Source organism: Notolepis coatsorum (assembly GCF_963971535.1).
Source record: "Notolepis coatsorum genome assembly, chromosome: 16".
Lineage (NCBI taxonomy): Eukaryota > Metazoa > Chordata > Actinopteri > Aulopiformes > Paralepididae > Notolepis > Notolepis coatsorum.
In genome coordinates, this window is record NC_140180.1 from 71,394,782 (window position 1) to 71,411,346 (window position 16,565).

General features: G+C 42.9%; 1 protein-coding gene across 1 annotated transcript in view; it reads right to left on the bottom strand.

Moving 5' to 3' along the window:
- Window positions 1-16,565, bottom strand: part of mtus1a (microtubule associated tumor suppressor 1a) — a gene marked incomplete at its 5' end in the record, with an annotated part of 78,112 nt that overhangs the window by 29,339 nt on the left and 32,208 nt on the right. Inside the window, one exon of the mRNA XM_084332071.1 lies at window positions 2,242-2,471. Within this exon, the coding sequence (XP_084188197.1) occupies window positions 2,242-2,471 (230 nt within the window). The remainder of the gene's footprint in view (window positions 1-2,241; window positions 2,472-16,565) is intronic.

Sequence of the window (16,565 nt, forward strand, 5' to 3'; positions counted from 1 at the left end):
ACAACGAGGACACTATGACAGGTACTGGGAATCAATATATTATTCCACAGTACCCATGGTGATCTTACTGGTATATGGGTAAAACAAGTATTCAGAGCTGCAAGCAACATCGCAGTGACATTTAGCAATACATTAGGCTTATCTCATTTTAACTTTCGACAGACATGCATGAAGAGAAAACAAATACTGGGCTGGTGGTGGTTTGGGTGGGGTGAGAGGAGAGTCACTGACATGATGCTGTGGGGAGGATAATCCCTCAGGGTGTTCCTGGGAGTCCATCAATATCAGACGGCCATCAAAACAAATAACTAATTGCAACATCCATATCAATACACTCTAAAACAAACACAACTAGAAACTTCCATATCAATACACTCAAAAACAAACACAACTAGAAACTTCCATATCAATACACTCAAAAACAAAACACAACTAGAAACTTCCATATCAATACACTCAAAACAAACACATCAATCAATACACTGGACTTCTCAGATCACCCCACTCTCCGCTGGAAGTCTATGAAAGATTACGCCACCAGAAGTTTAAAAAAGGCCTGATTGCTGATTACATTTTTTATTTTATTTTTTACACCATTACACCCCCAATGTTGTTGCGGTCAATAACAACATGTTCTTTGTCAGTCTGCCTACATGTAGTTAAGTCAGTCTGCGTAATTAAATAAGGGTTACTGTTACAAAGGGTCAGATTAAACCGAATATATATATTTATTGCCTGAGATCCCATGTATAATATTTGTATATCGTTTGATATCCCTTGTATATTCTTTGTACATATACACAGAATATCCCTTTACCTGGTACAGGACAGACCATAATACTCGTTCTCCTATTGGAAGCGATCCCCTAGGCGCCACGGCCATACCCCCCAATGTCTAGTTCAAAGTCACCGCTAAGACATGCCTGAACATGCCCGGTTCTGCGCAAGAATACGAGACAGAAATAAGGCTGGTACTAGATTGTTCACCTTACGTATAAATACGGCGCAGGTGAATACAGCAGTATGTTACCCCAATAAGTTGAAGCCTCACACCACGATACAACGTGCTGTGAAGTGGGCCCGTTTTGCCCCAAAATAGAGCCTTGAGACCGCGTGCGAATTGATAGCTGAAGTGTCAGAGTTTAACGCTGTATCGTCGAGTTCGACCTATTCTATTATTAAGTAATAGTCTATTATGTAGTGTATCGTGCGGCTACCGTTCTACAGTGACCAGCATTACCAACATTTCATCGTACCAAGCTAGTGTGCTTATCCAGGCTGGGCGGCCTAACCTGGTGCCGTCATCCGAGGAGCCCTAGGCGAGAACCGTGTGGATATGTACACTGGATAACCTACCCGACGACTACCGAGCCCTTTTCGGCTGGATTATATTTGCTTTGGTCCTGTAGCTGTTGGAGCGGAGAATCGTCTACACCCACTGCTGTGTGGGATTTACCCTGTGAGGAGCACCGTCGAGCCCGCCTCTAGGACCCCTGAGGCTGGCTAGCTTTCCTCCATGCGGCACTGCATACCGGAGAATAGCTGTTGTTTGTCTACGGATCAAGGGATTATTGCATTGTCTCCTGTACCTGGAGTCTCCTTATTCCTCGTTGACCCAGACTTTCGCTACCAACAAATCCTCCCCCCTGCTGGCCTACAACCGGAGGGACCCTTTTAGTATCTCCAGCGGACCTAGTGTACCATATATAATTCTTATGATACAGGTGGTATTAATTATCTCCTGCGTAATATGCTCATGGACTTACGCTCTTGACCTATTCATGCACATTCTTCGCCTTACAAGCGCAACTCTCAATCTTGATAAGTAATGTAAGATAATCTTCGTGCTGCTAATAAATATTCTTCTAAACAGTATTTCTTGTGAAGCCGTGTTATTGTGGGGGTGTTCATCTCATATACATGTGTACTGTATGGCCAGTAGTAATGTACATAACTCAGTAGTGGTTTAATGATACCATACTTATTCAATACAGTCAGGGAATTGTACCCCTCAGTTACAGTTATGTTTGTCGAGTTAAAGTCAGTCTGCCTAGTTAAATAGGGGTTGAGAACAGAGGTCTGCCTAGTTAAATAAAGGTCAAGTCAGTCTGCCTAGTTAAATAGGGGTTCAGAACAGAGGTCTGCCTAGTTAAATAAAGGTCAAGTCAGTCTGCCTAGTTAAATAGGGGTTCAGAACAGGAGTCTGCCTAGTTAAACGAGGGTTCAGAACAGGATTCTTACCTGAGCCTGGGCATGCCGAAGGACCACAGTGATGGCCTCAAGCTTGCCGTTAGTGGCATCCAGGAGGCTCCCGAGCTCCTGGATGCTCTGGTCCTGTCTCTCACACTGCGTCCGGTAGCTGTTTGTGCTAGTTGCCCTGCCGCTCGCAGGTAGCCGGCACGCTTCCCCATTAATCAACGGCGGTTGGGCGGGATGGCTGCGTGCGCTGGCCTTAGGTTTGGTCTTGTCCACTGTAAGAGAAGTATTCAGTGTTGTTACGACGTTCAGCATCATTATTCCTCCCTCCATGATCCCTGTGGTTTGGAAGAGCTGCAAGAGTAACGCACCACCCCAGCCGCCACCACCCGCTTTAGCCAGGACACGGACGGGACGAGTCCAGCGTCTGGTCCGGGGTGACTGTGCCGAGAGCCCACCACAGTCCAACCACACCGATGACTCACAAAGCAATCAGGCCACACTCCACTAGCAGCTTACATACAAAATGGAGCCCCCAAATGAGATTACCTCTCCCATCTCCTGATTCAATCTCCTACTCTGCGGACACTGCGGTGGCCGGTGCCCGCTTGTTTTAGCAAGGCCGTGCCCCAGTGGCTCTGATTTTACATCAGCTTTATAAATGCAACACCCCCACATAATAACCACATCGAGCCTGCTAATGAACGACGCTTTAGCTCTGCCAGAGACGCCGCGGGGTGGAGAGGGAGCAAAGCTACAGGCTTAAGGCAACAGAACGCCGTGGGGAAGAGTGTGTTTACCAGGACTTATCACCGATACTGGACACCGGTGGCTGACATGTTGGGGAAGCACTGCTTGGTCTGTCGGGGGACGACGCAGCGGGGGTTATGTAATGGGGACAGTGAAGACAGGCTTAGACATAACAGGAATGCCAGGCTTAATGGTGGAAATATAGCACCAGTGGCCTTCGGGAGGGGGATGCTTCATTCACACAACACCGGCATTTAGGCTGCTTGCTGTACAGAATTCAGGGTGACAGCTGGTTAAAACTAATGAGCGACAACAAACAAGGTAGTACATAGATGAAAAAGAACTCTACAAACGTCACGCAAGACACTTTGAAAATACACCGTGATGCTAAACTGCCCTGTTGTCCTTGTGCAGACTGCATGTATCCGATTCCCATCAACCCCCATTTTTTTTTTAATATATATATATTTTTATAGTATTGGATCAAAATAGTACCCGATCAAAATACTCCTGGTTAAATTTAGACTCACCAAGGAGGACATCACCCCACCACCACACACATGTTAGAAAATGACCACCAGCCACTAACCACATGTCCATGGCTGGTTACATTTGTCTACCAGACACTGGCAGGTAAACAACCAGACTGTTTTCTATTAACCCTTTCACTACCACACTACAGAAGGTTAACCCTTTACTATCACACTACAGACGGGTAACCTTCTGTAGTGTAGTAGAGAAAGGGTTAACCCTTTGTCGTGTGGCAGTGAAAAGGGTTAACCTTCTGTGTTGTCACAGTGAAAGGGTTAACCGTTTGGTAGTGCGGCAGTGAAAGGGTTAATCGAGTTGGGCAGGTAGAAACATAAAATTGTTTGGTGAATTTATGAAAAGATGAAAAAGTTACATTGCCGACTTATTTTGCACATAATATCACACACGTCCAAAAACTTTGCACACATGAATTAAGTTATGGAGTGTAAATTGGTTTGAATATGGCCACCAATGACGTCATCGGGTACATTAAATCCTTGTGTTGTGTTAATTACAGCTCAATGAAATGATAAGGTACTGTAGCAGTCCTTATACAACGGCATGCAAATTTCTCGATTCTGATTGGCTGAAACAGTCCATTTACACGTATGTATTGCGATCAGTCCACGCTTGCTGGCCCAGGACCCGCCCACAACCGAATCACATCACATCAATCCGCCGGATCACAAGAAGGTGGACAATAATCTTTACAAATGGATATGTTGATAGCAACTAAACGACTAAATATCAAGCGATTCTGTCACAGCGAATGTCTTAGTCGTTGATGGGTCTTGAATAATTGTGTAACAAAAGAAAAATCGCGATTTGATTGATTGATTAATTTAAATTTTTTTCTCAATTTCTTTTTCCTCCTCTCTGACCGTCAGCGCTAGCTCTAGTCTCCACCCACCGCCACACCCCCCCCCACACACACACACTCCTGTCTGCAACGCGGGTCAGACTGAGAGAGAGCTGGGTGCTGCGCTGTTCTAAGTGAGCATGGCCTATTGAGTTGATTGATTGCTAATTTTATTACTGTACGCTTGGTTTCCAACTGGTTAAGTTTAGGCCCTCTACAGTAGGTTTAAAAAAAATAAATAAAAAAATAGGGCGAAGAAAACGTTTTTTTCCTATAGGGCAAAGAAAACTTTTTAATTTGTTTTACCTACTTTCTATAGAAGCATCTAAGAATGAAGTTCTATGGAAAGTAGGTCTGCATTCCCTTAACAATTGTGTGTATTGAGCCGTACTGTATTGTACCCATTCTGCATCTGGTAATAAAATTTTCAATCAATCATTCCAATAATACACAGTTGGATGTGTTAGTTGGTTGGATGCACTTCAAGCTGCTTCCACATTAGGCAACTTCTCTCAATCATTCCAATAATACACAGTTGGATGTGTTAGTTGGTTGGATGCACTTCCGATCTGCTTCCACATGGAGGCAAATTGTCTTTTTTGTAGTTGTGGGAACTACTTTTTCTGGCGGATGGTTTTTTCAATAAATCTTCGATTAATGTGTGTTTATTGTATAGAAATAAGGTTGGATGAATGTGGCAGTTGTATAAAAGCTTTACACCACTTGCAGTCGTGATTTGTGAACAATAAACCATGCCTAGGGGGGTCTAACGACCACCCCTAGGCATGGTTTATTGTTCACAAACCACTCCTGCACGTGATGTAATGCTTAACTATAAGACATGGCGTTGCTATTGTTGATGATCTACATCATTTCATGGCACTGTAATTAACACAATACAGGGATTCAATGTCCCCAATGACATCACTGGTGACCATATTCAAACTAATTTACTCTCAATAATTGTCAAAACTGAATGTGTGCAAAACAGTTTAGAGTTTTTGGATGCGTGTGAGATTATGTGCAAAATAACTGCATTGTTTTTTTTGGTGAAGTGCCCCTTTAAGTTTCCTGAGACAACCTCATGTCCCCAACGCTCGGGCTGGACTTCTGCGACTACTTACAGGCCATGAACAACATGTGAACAGCAACTTTAAAGAAAAGGAAGGTGGTCCAACAATCAAGGCCATGCAGTTACCAATAAAGATTGAAAGGAAATAAAGCAAGGCAGAGTCTCTGCAGCACGTGGGTGTGTGCACATGGGTGTGTGAGAGCGAGAGAGAGAGAGAGAGAGACAGACAGACTAGAATTACTGAGTAGACCATCCTCTGGACGGAGACCTGGTCAGAACAGCACAATGCTGCTGGGAGCATAACAACATTCCAAGCTAGAAAAAGCCAAAAGAGCCAAACAGGGTCTGTATTAAAAAGGATTATCAGGGTAGGAGCACTGATCTAGGATAAATGGTTGGCTCACATGAACATACTAACATAGTACTACATAATTAAACTGTCAAATCAGCACTCCTGTTCCAACATTCTCATTCTACATAAAGAGACTTGTAACTAGGGAAAACGTTCATCATTAGCTGGTAAGATTTTCAGCAAAGCTGATAAAGCCACATCTGTGACATCTCAACCATTACGTGTCCAGACTGTATCCTCCCGAGTCAACACAACTCCTGTCTGGATCTGGATACGGAGCTCACCTCTAATCATTATTTCCATCAACACCAATTATGCCTCCGGGGCCAAAACCAACTCTTCCACCCAGCAGGCAGACGCAGCCCTCAAGACAAACACAATGCATCTTATCATAAGTGAACAGCAGGAATATAAACCATGCCAAGCCGGAATCCATCTGGGAACCCCCCTCCCAGTTTGAAGGCGCAATATTTACGTAACAGTGGATTCAGAAAATGCTGTATGGTAGCGTTTCATAATTACAGTGGTGTGAATAAGTGTGTGCTGACTTATTGCAGATTTGTGGTGCTACAGAAATAATAATAAAATCTGAGATTTACACAAAGTGAAAGTAAAGATAAAGTACAAGGCGTGTTTAATTGGGGATAAAAGGGGCCACTATCTGAGGAATATTTTCTCAATATTTAATATCATAATTATCCTACTGAAATTTCATATTTATGTTATAGGTTTTGAACATTGTTTTCACATTCAAAATGGCTCCAATTCTACCTTTCTGCCAACAAGGGTTAATATCAGGACACTTGGATACATTCCAGATTGGTGTACACAAAATAAGAAAAAGAAAAACTACTATTTAGAAAAACACAGTAACAGCCTAAGGTGCAATATAATGTATGAGATGACAATTTTTGCAGCATATTCTATGAAACCGAACTTAAAAAAAAAAAAAAAAAAAGGGCTTAGCGCAGAGCAGGGGCGGTTCTAGCATTAGACCTTTAGGGGGGCTCAGCCCCTGGATTTCTTTTGCCAAATCAGTTGTGCAATAGTACATTTTGGAGTTGTTTCTATACAATTCACTTATGACATATTAGGTAACATTAATGAACAAAGAGACAACTACAGTATGTAAGTAGTAGGCTAAGACTATTATTTTGTATTCCAGTCGATCATAATGATCATATTACGGAGCGCTCACTGCGTTCGAGAGAGAGACTCACATTTTCGTATATGCATCTATGGGAAAAAGACATTTCCAGTGAGTGAAGGTTTTTTCAATAGAAAAAGGGGGTAACCACTGCGCTCAGACAGGTGCGTAGTCCAACATGAATTAAGTTGCAAAAAAGGAGGTAGGGACCGCACTCGGAATATCGTTTTTATTTTCAAGTTGTTATAGCGCACAAACGTTTTCAGCCATCCGGCCTTCATCAGTGTGCGGTCCCTACCTCCTTTTTTGAAGGTTTTTTCAAATCATGAGGGAACAATACTATTTTGATGCCTCAAATTGATTAATTTGAGGGAACAAAATACTTGAGGTAACTATTTTGAGGCCACAAAATATTTTTCTATTTTGAGGCCCCAAATTGATTAATTTGAGGTAACTAAATACATTTTGAGATAACTTTAATACAATTTTGAGGCCACAACATTTTCATTTTGTGTGGCAGCAATAAGCCTTTGTAGCAAGCAATTAGCTGGGCTAGCTAGCTAACATTAGCTGAACTGACATTAGCTTGATAGCTAACTAGCCAATAGCATCAGCTAGCTAACATTAGCCAACGTTCGACACTATTATTACACCAACACCATGGAACTAATGACCAATTTGACAACGTTCTCCGTCAGAATAGTCAGTACCGTACTTTTCGGACTATAAGCCGCGGCTTTTTCCCCCATTTTTCGACCCTGCGGCTTATATAACGGTGCGGCTTATATGTGACTCGACGTGACCAAACCCGAAAATGTAAGAATAAATATTGCTTTTTTGACTGCATTGAAATGTTATTTATCTGTTCCCTTATTTGCTAAACTTAATACAACTTGTAAATGAGTTAATTCTTGTTATTTGTCCGACAGTATTGTGTCCCAATGCTAATTACATAGGTAATTAAACATTAAAACACCTGCGGCTTATAGTCCAGTGCGGCTTATATATGTACACATCGTTCAATTTAGCTGCTGCGGCTTATAGTCAGGTGCGGCTTATAGTGCGAAAAGTACGGTAATTTTATATAGTGCTAGCTAACATTTCAACACACTTGTCTTGTTGCCCATCAGCACTGGCAAATTCACTATTACTAAACTAGTTACAGTAGGTAGCTAGCTACATCTGCTTCCACGTCTTGTGTTGAATGTCAGACTGGGACTTGACGTTACCAACGTCTTTGACATTTTATTAAAAAAATTATTAGTTAACCAATGAGGTCAACAGGCTACTACCGGCAATCCATGTCTGTAATAATGATAAAATAAAAACAATCAATTTAATTACAAAAAAGATTTACTCCCCCAATCTTAGGGGATTACATTTAGGGCGCTTTCACATAGTTTGTGGACTCGGTGCGGTTCTGGTGGTGAAGTTGCAACATTGTTGCATTAGTCATTTGGTTCGTCTGCATTCACATTGCAATTTGTCAAGCGCACCAAACTTTCTGCACAATGTCACGCGGTCGAAAAGGGCGCTCGTCTATTGGACACATGGAGAGTGGAAATCCCTCCCCTTCAGGAAGTGAAATCCGCGAAAACACAAACACAAGAAGCGTGATAGTAGGAGACGTGGCATTGATCCATCGTTCGATTATAACTCATTACCACCATCCTCTCGCTAAACAACTTGTACACCTCGTTGTTTTTGTGAGTGCCCACAAGCAGCCGTTTTATTTAGTCTTCTGCCCATATGTCGATCAGGGCTTTCACTTCATCATTAGCCCAAGTCTGTCCACGAGACATGTTTGTTTTGCAGTGAATGCCGCACATGTTTTTTCTTCCTTCTACCCAAGATGCAGTTTATCAGGTGACTTTCTATATTTGGTCCGCGTTTGGTCCGATGAAGCGAACCGAGACCTATGTTTTTTGGCGGACCAGAGTTAGCATGTTTGGTCCGCACCAGAGTTCGACTGCGCATTCACACCACCCCAAAAAAGCGGACTATCGACTTCTGGTCCGATAGTCCGGACCAAACAGCTCTGGTGTGAAAGCACCCTTAGGCTTCAGCCCGCCTAAAAAGGGTCTAGAACCGCCACTGGCGCAGAGCGTGGTTTAGCAGCATTAGAGTTTTTTTTAAATGTGTATTACGAAGTGCTTACGAAGTGTTATGCTTAGTGCATAACAGTTCAAACCTTTTCGGAGCAGAGGAGAGAGTGGCTTGGTTATTTATTTCCAAAGTGCTTGGTGTATTACAGTCCTGACTTTTGGGGCGCAGGGGGGAGAGAGTTCAGCATCCTGACAGGTGTGTGAAGCTGTTGCTCAGTGTGGTGGAGCTGGAAGCTAGCTCCCCTAGCTGCATCTGAACTGCTCAGTGTGGTGCAGCTGGAAGCTAGCTCCCCTAGCTGTATCTGAACTGCTCAGTGTGGTGGAGCTGGAAGCTAGCTCCCCTAGCTGTATCTGAACTGCTCAGTGTGGTGGAGCTGGAAGCTAGCTCCCCTAGCTGTATCTGAACTGCTCAGTGGTGGAGCTGGAAGCTAGCTCCCCTAGCTGTATCTGAACTGCTCAGTGTGGTGGAGCTGGAAGCTAGCTCCCCTAGCTGTATCTGAACTGCTCAGTGTGGTGGAGCTGGAAGCTAGCACCCCTAGCTGTATCTGAACTGCTCAGTGTGGTGGAGCTGGAAGCTAGCTCTCCTAGCTGTATCTGAACTGCTCAGTGTGGTGGAGCTGGAAGCTAGCTCCCCTAGCTGTATCTGAACTGCTCAGTGTGGTGGAGCTGGAAGCTAGCTCTCCTAGCTGTATCTGAACTGCTCAGTGTGGTGGAGCTGGAAGCTAGCTCCCCTAGCTGTATCTGAACTGCTCAGTGTGGTGGAGCTGGAAGCTAGCTCCCCTAGCTGTATCTGAACTGCTCAGTGTGGTGGAGCTGGAAGCTAGCTCCCCTAGCTGTATCTGAACTGCTCAGTGTGGTGTAGCTGGAAGCTAGCTCGCCTAGCTGTATCTGAACTGCTCAGTGTGGTGGAGCTGGAAGCTAGCTCTCCTAGCTGTATCTGAACTGCTCAGTATGGTGGAGCTGGAAGCTAGCTCTCCTAGCTGTATCTGAACTGCTCAGTGTGGTGGAGCTGGAAGCTAGCTCGCCTAGCTGTATCTGAACTGCTCAGTGTGGTGGAGCTGGAAGCTAGCTCTCCTAGCTGTATCTGAACTGCTCAGTCTGGTGGAGCTGGAAGCTAGCTCCCCTAGCTGTATCTGAACTGCTCAGTCTGGTGGAGCTGGAAGCTAGCTCCCCTAGCTGTATCTGAACTGCTCAGTATGGTGGAGCTGGAAGCTAGCTCTCCTAGCTGTATCTGAACTGCTCAGTGTGGTGGAGCTGGAAGATAGCTCCCCTAGCTGTATCTGAACACACGCATACAGGGTGTGCTTCCGAGTTGCATTATTTTACCATACAAGTCAATGGAGAAACTGGACACGAAAAACTCCATCTATGCGTTTGTATGTCAAGCATTGCGTGATGATTTGTATTTTCCTTGAAACCTCAGAACGCAAAAATCTTTTCACGACACCGTAGGCCACTCCTGATGAAGTTTCAATGAAGCCCAACTTCTGAATAATTCTGTATCTGAACCGTTGCATTAGAGCCTGTATACTATTCCATTTTCAGAGTTCAGACTGAAATAGAGGATAGGGATTGAAGTCTTGCAAATAAATTACTAATAAACAGGTGCTCTATTTCTGTGGCCTTAACTGCAGTCTGGCGTCATAATTATTATCCAGATCTAAATATATTAATGATGATGCCATACTACTGTGAATAAAAATAAAAAGGTAACAACTCAAGCTGTCTTCAGTCGATCTACAAGTAGTAGCATATTCTAGGAATTTGCTACGAGAAAATTCCATCGACAGAAAACCTATAAATAAAATGTTTGAATGCAGACATATCTTTCTGCTCGACCATGGTGATGATGGTCCAGTGGACAGGAAGAGGTTTCCTGGCAGTATTCTGCCCTCTGCTGGGAATGTCAGGAGTATCTTGTTTGGTAGCATGGGACCTCAATGACTCCTCCTCCTTATGAAATACTGCAGCCAAGGAAGCCTCTAACAGACATGTACACAAGGAAGCCTCTAACAGACATGTACACAACACATGGAGCACTTCACCAAGACACAATTTATTTATTAATTTATTTTGCAGATAATGTCACACACTGACTATTTATTTTGCACATAATGCCACACAACAATTTTTGTATCCACTTTCTCCTTATTTTCCATTTTTCTCCCATCCCAATTTCGCCTCGCCAATTCTCCCTTCAATTCTCGCCTCCCCCGTCTCGAACGTTGCTAGACTATGCCTCCCACTGGTCGGCTGCAGTGAGGACCAAGCCTTGCATCACATTTCCCCTCCGGTACACGAGGAGGCAGCTGTCGAATCTTTTCACCTGAACAGCGCAATCTCTCAGTGGCGAAGAGTAACGCGTGGGAGGCTCATGCTGCCCCCGATACTTCCTGATTCTGCTGTACAGGCGCACCAACCGATCTGTAGGAGTCGCTGTCCAAAACGTCCAATCCCCACCCACCGGCTTTCCCACCCTCTAACACTGCCAATTGAGTTAGTATGAACGACCGGCCAAGCCGGTAGCAACGCAGAGAGCTGGGCTCGATACCAGCATATCCTGCGTTAGTGGCGAGCGCCTTGCCCACTGCGCCACTCAGCCGCCCTATTTTGCACATAATCTCACACACATCCACAAACTCCAAAACAGTTTAGCTAACATTAATTTATTGAGTATTCATTTGAATATGACCACCACGACCAGTGATGTCATCAGGGACATTGAATCCTTGTATTGTGTCAATTACAACTCAATTAAATTATAAGGTATTGTAGCAGTCCGGTGGCTGGGTGGCGTAGCGGACATTGCACTAGTCACCAACGCAAGAGACACCGGGTTCGACTCCGGCTGTCGGCGTTGCCTCCGGCTTGGGCCAGTCATCATACTAACTCAATTGGCGGAGTTGGCGGGTGGAAGTCGATGGGTGGTAATCTGGACCTTGTGGACAAGTCAAGTAATTTATTTATAGAGCACATTTAAAAGCTCGAGAGCCAACCAAAGTGCTGTACAGTACAGTCGAAGCATAAAATCAATGACCTATAAAATACACATATACAAAAAGGCACAACAGGACAGGCCAGTACATTCAAAAAATAGGACAAGCGGATAGGGGAGCACAAAGTACAGTATAGCACACCAGGGACAGAGTAGCACAAGAAGAGATACAAGAGGGAGGGGACGCCTGCACAGCAGACAGGAAATGGCGGGGGTAGTGTGAGCCTCTCACACGTTACACCTCGCCAATGAGAGTCCGCGCTGGCAGGTGAAATGATGTGACAGGCTGCCTCCTTGTGTATCGGAGGGGACACGTGATGCACGTCCTCCCTACAACCGGCTAGTGGGGGGCATATGTGAGCAACGTTCAAGACAGGGGAGGGGAGAATTGGCACAACGGAATTGGGATGGGAGAAAAAGTGGATGGAAAAAAAAAAAAAGGTATTGTAGCATTCCCTATAAGACAAGTCTGCTTCTCATCTACATCATTTCATGTAGCTGTAATTAACACAACACAAGGATTCAATGTCCCCAATGGCATCACTGGTGGCCATATTGAAAATCATTTACTCCCAATAAATGTCCAAATTAAATCAATGTGTGCAGTTTTGGGATGTGTGTGAGATCAGCATTGCTTTTTGTTTAAGTGCCCCTTTAAGGTCACCATAACCTCATTGGATCTCACGCCCCACCTTAACCATTGGATGTGGTGCATGATGCAATACACAAGATACCAAGTTTTTAGTGAGTCCCGCAGCAAATACAACCGTATTAAGAATTAGATCAAATTACCTATCAGCTACTGGACTACTAGAGACTCCCAGAAACAGTCAAAAGAGGATCGGTAATGCAGCCTTTATCAACTATGCCCCAAAACTGTGGAACAAACTACCCCAAAACATCAGGGAAGCCAACTCGCTAGACATCTTCAAAAGACAGCTTAAAATCTCTTTGCTCAGGCATTTCAATGAAACATCAGGGATATCCTGACAAATTGTACTTTACCTGCACTATTCTTACCCTACCTACTTTCATACACTTCCAATTAAATTCATATGTCGGTTCTATGATGTTAGAGCGATGCTCTGTTGTGAGCTACGCACTGCTCTGTTGTTCTATAAGGTCATTTAGAACTGTACTTTGTAAAGAAACTCAAATTGTTAAGCGCGATGGACTGCTGCTCTGTTGTATGTTAGAGCGATGGACTGCTCTGTTGTATGTTAGAGCGATGGACTGCTCCGTTGTATGTTAGAGCGACGAACTGCTCCGTTGTATGTTAGAGCGACGGACTGCTCCGTTGTATGTTAGAGCGATGGACTGCTCTGTTGTATGTTAGAGCGACGGACTGCTGTTGTATGTTAGAGCGACGGACTGCTCTGTTGTATTGTTAGAACTTTGTAAAGAAACTCAAAGTACTAAGAGTGATGCACTGCTCTGTTATATATATTTAATTTTTTTATTGAACAATCTTATCACACTTTTTTACTGTCCGTTCTATTTTATTATTTTTAGCCCATTTTAAACTGAATCAAACTGCACTTTTTTTTACTCTAATGTCTAATCTATTCTATTTTATTATTTGTATTACTGAAGAACTGTGATTTGCCTTACCTTGCTACCTCTCTATCTGCCTGTATTTTTTACTGTTGTGAAGCACTTTGAACTGAAACCTCTGTATGAAAAGTGCTATACAAATAAAAATTATTATTATTATTATTATTATCAATTGAGTGCGAATTTTTTTACCCTCATTTCCCCTCTTGGGTTTAACCCCAGGGCCAAAATCCGACATTATGCAACAGACTTCTGCAGAATATTTCAATAAATCATACTCTCTTCTAGCTGAATAATTCAGAATGGTCTTAAGAGGACACCATGTTTCAGTGGGCAGGTGGACTCTTTCCATTTGGTGAATGTGCCATGGCAACAGAAGACTTGGGTGCTATTTTCACCTGTGCCTGAATATAGAGTAGACATGACATACACCGCTCTCTGTCCAGTTTGCACTGATGAGCACAAAAACAGATCACTGATATTATAAACAACAATAGACTCCACTGTGTTGTACGGAGGGAGACGGCACTCCATAGCACAGAAAGAATGGTGGGGGATGGTGTCCGCATCACAATCAGACACTTGTTTATACTGCTGCTTTGACGCCAACTGGATTTCTCAGTTTGACAATATTCACAGAAAAGTCTTTGCTGAAAGATCATCTCTCAACCAACTAACATTCCACAGAGTACGGAAAACATTGCAGATATCAATACCACTGAATATGAAAAACGTTCCAGATATTAATACCACGGAATATGGAAAACCTTCCAGATATGAATACCACAGAGTATAGAAAACCTTCCAGATATTAATACCACTGAGTGAGTACAGAAAACGTTCCAGATATTAATACCACTGAATATGGAAAACCTTCCAGATATTAATACCACTGAAGATGGAAAACCTTCCAGATAGAAGATACTGTAGATAAGATACCAACACACTTATTTCTAATGAGATCAAGGTAAGATTATCATGTTGTAGCCAATCATTATTACCATTAATAATAATAAAACAACAAGATGCCTTGAACTGGTTCAAAATGTAAGACTATTTACATCTGGCACATACTGTAGTTAGTAGATCCCAGCTCATAACTCACTGTAGATACCTGCTCATAACCCACTGTAGATCCCTGCTCATAACTCACTGTAGATCCCTGCTCATAACTCACTGTAGATCCCTGTTCAAAAGTCACACACATTGTTTGGAGTCAGATTAAAAGCATATATTTCTTTGTTGATAACAGTTCATATCTTTCGCCAGAGCTCTCAATGTTAATTTATAATAACAAGTATGGCTAATTAGCTATTCTTTTTTTTAACTGGAAAAGACCAGTGTCCGAGGCTACATGGGCAATGTTGCTATTTAAATAGATAACGTTTAAAATAGATGACATACTGTAGGTTGATATTAAGGAATTCCCTTTTGCAAAAGGTTGCATGTTAAACACATGGCATGTCATTTGAACATAAACTACAACAAGGCCCGTATCTTTAAATCTGTACGAGTCAAGTGGGATACCGTATTTGGCCATAACCATCCAGAAGGCATCTTTCAAAAATGGGAAAGGAATGCCCTTTTAAAATAATCTCTGGTGGGAACCCCATTCCTTGTCACAACAAGGTTCCCCTGGCTCACCCTAGAGACTGGGGATTAAAATAACCCACATCTCAGTGTGAAACTGGAGCAGTAGGTCTGCCGGCATGCCAGCTCGCACGTGTTCTCTCACACAGAGGTGAGCAGAACACCAGCCTCTAAAGCCAAAACATCCTCCTACAATCTTGGTCCTTTTAGCTTTGTAGCCATGTATTCCTAAATTATTGTTCTTTTGTTTTAACATGTTTTTATATTGCTCTGTTTTTGTATTTGATGGGACTGAGGATGAAAATCATCATCCCTTGCTAAATCCTGTGTATTTACAGTACATTTTTGTATTGTCCATTAATACATGCTGTCCCTTCCAAATAAAATGAAATATCTTGAGTCATATTTTTCATTATAATCTTTTTTTTATAGTATCGAGGCACCAGTGGCTCAGGAGGTAGAACGGTCGTCAGGGAATCTGAAGGTTTGTGGTTAGAGTCCCGGCTCCTCCCGACTTCATGTCGAAGTGTCCTTGAGCAAGACACTTAACCCCTAAATTGCTCCAGATGAGCTGGTTGGCACCTTGCATAGCAGCCTTCGCCACCATGTGTGTGTGTGAGTGAATATGAGGCACAAGTTGCAAAGCACATTGAGTGGTCTACAAAGCCCAAAAGATGTGATAAAGTGATATATATGTAAATGCAGTCCATTTATTAAGAAGGGAACACCACCCAAAAATAAAACTTCTTATGTTATTTGCATGGCCTGCCCTAAGACAAGTTCAATCAATATTTGTGAAAATTAGCTACTCTACCAAAGCAAAAACTAAGAATCAAACTTGTGATGTCATCAAGTATAATGTCTGGAACTGCTCCATTGACAATGAATGATAGATTGATAATGTGGACCCACAGATTTCCTTCCCAATTCAATGTCTATGAAGCAGCTTCAAACTTTATACTTAATGACATCACAACTTTGAGTTTTAACACTCGTTTTTTGTGAGCGTCACTCATGTTGGCTAATATTTTTGTATGGTCTTAGACCAGAGGAATAACATGTATGAATTCTGAAATTCTTTATTTAAAAAAATAAATAATAAAAAAGACATAGGAATATTATTCGATGATATTGCAGGCGACTAAATGCTTTAGCTAACAGTTAGTTCTTAAGATAGGTAAATGAAAGATGAACCTCTCCCACTTCGGGGACTAGTAAACAAGCCATGCTAAATATAGATTTGACAAACAGCTAACGGGACCGCTCAAGAGAGGCACAGGCGGCGAAGTAGTGAGCTTTAGCCTGTGTGTTCTATTTCTAGTACATTAACTGTAGTAGTAGTGTCATCTGTGATTAAGTGGGAGGAACAGACCTGCGTGGAACACCACTGTGTTCTTCCCGCATCCCGACAGCA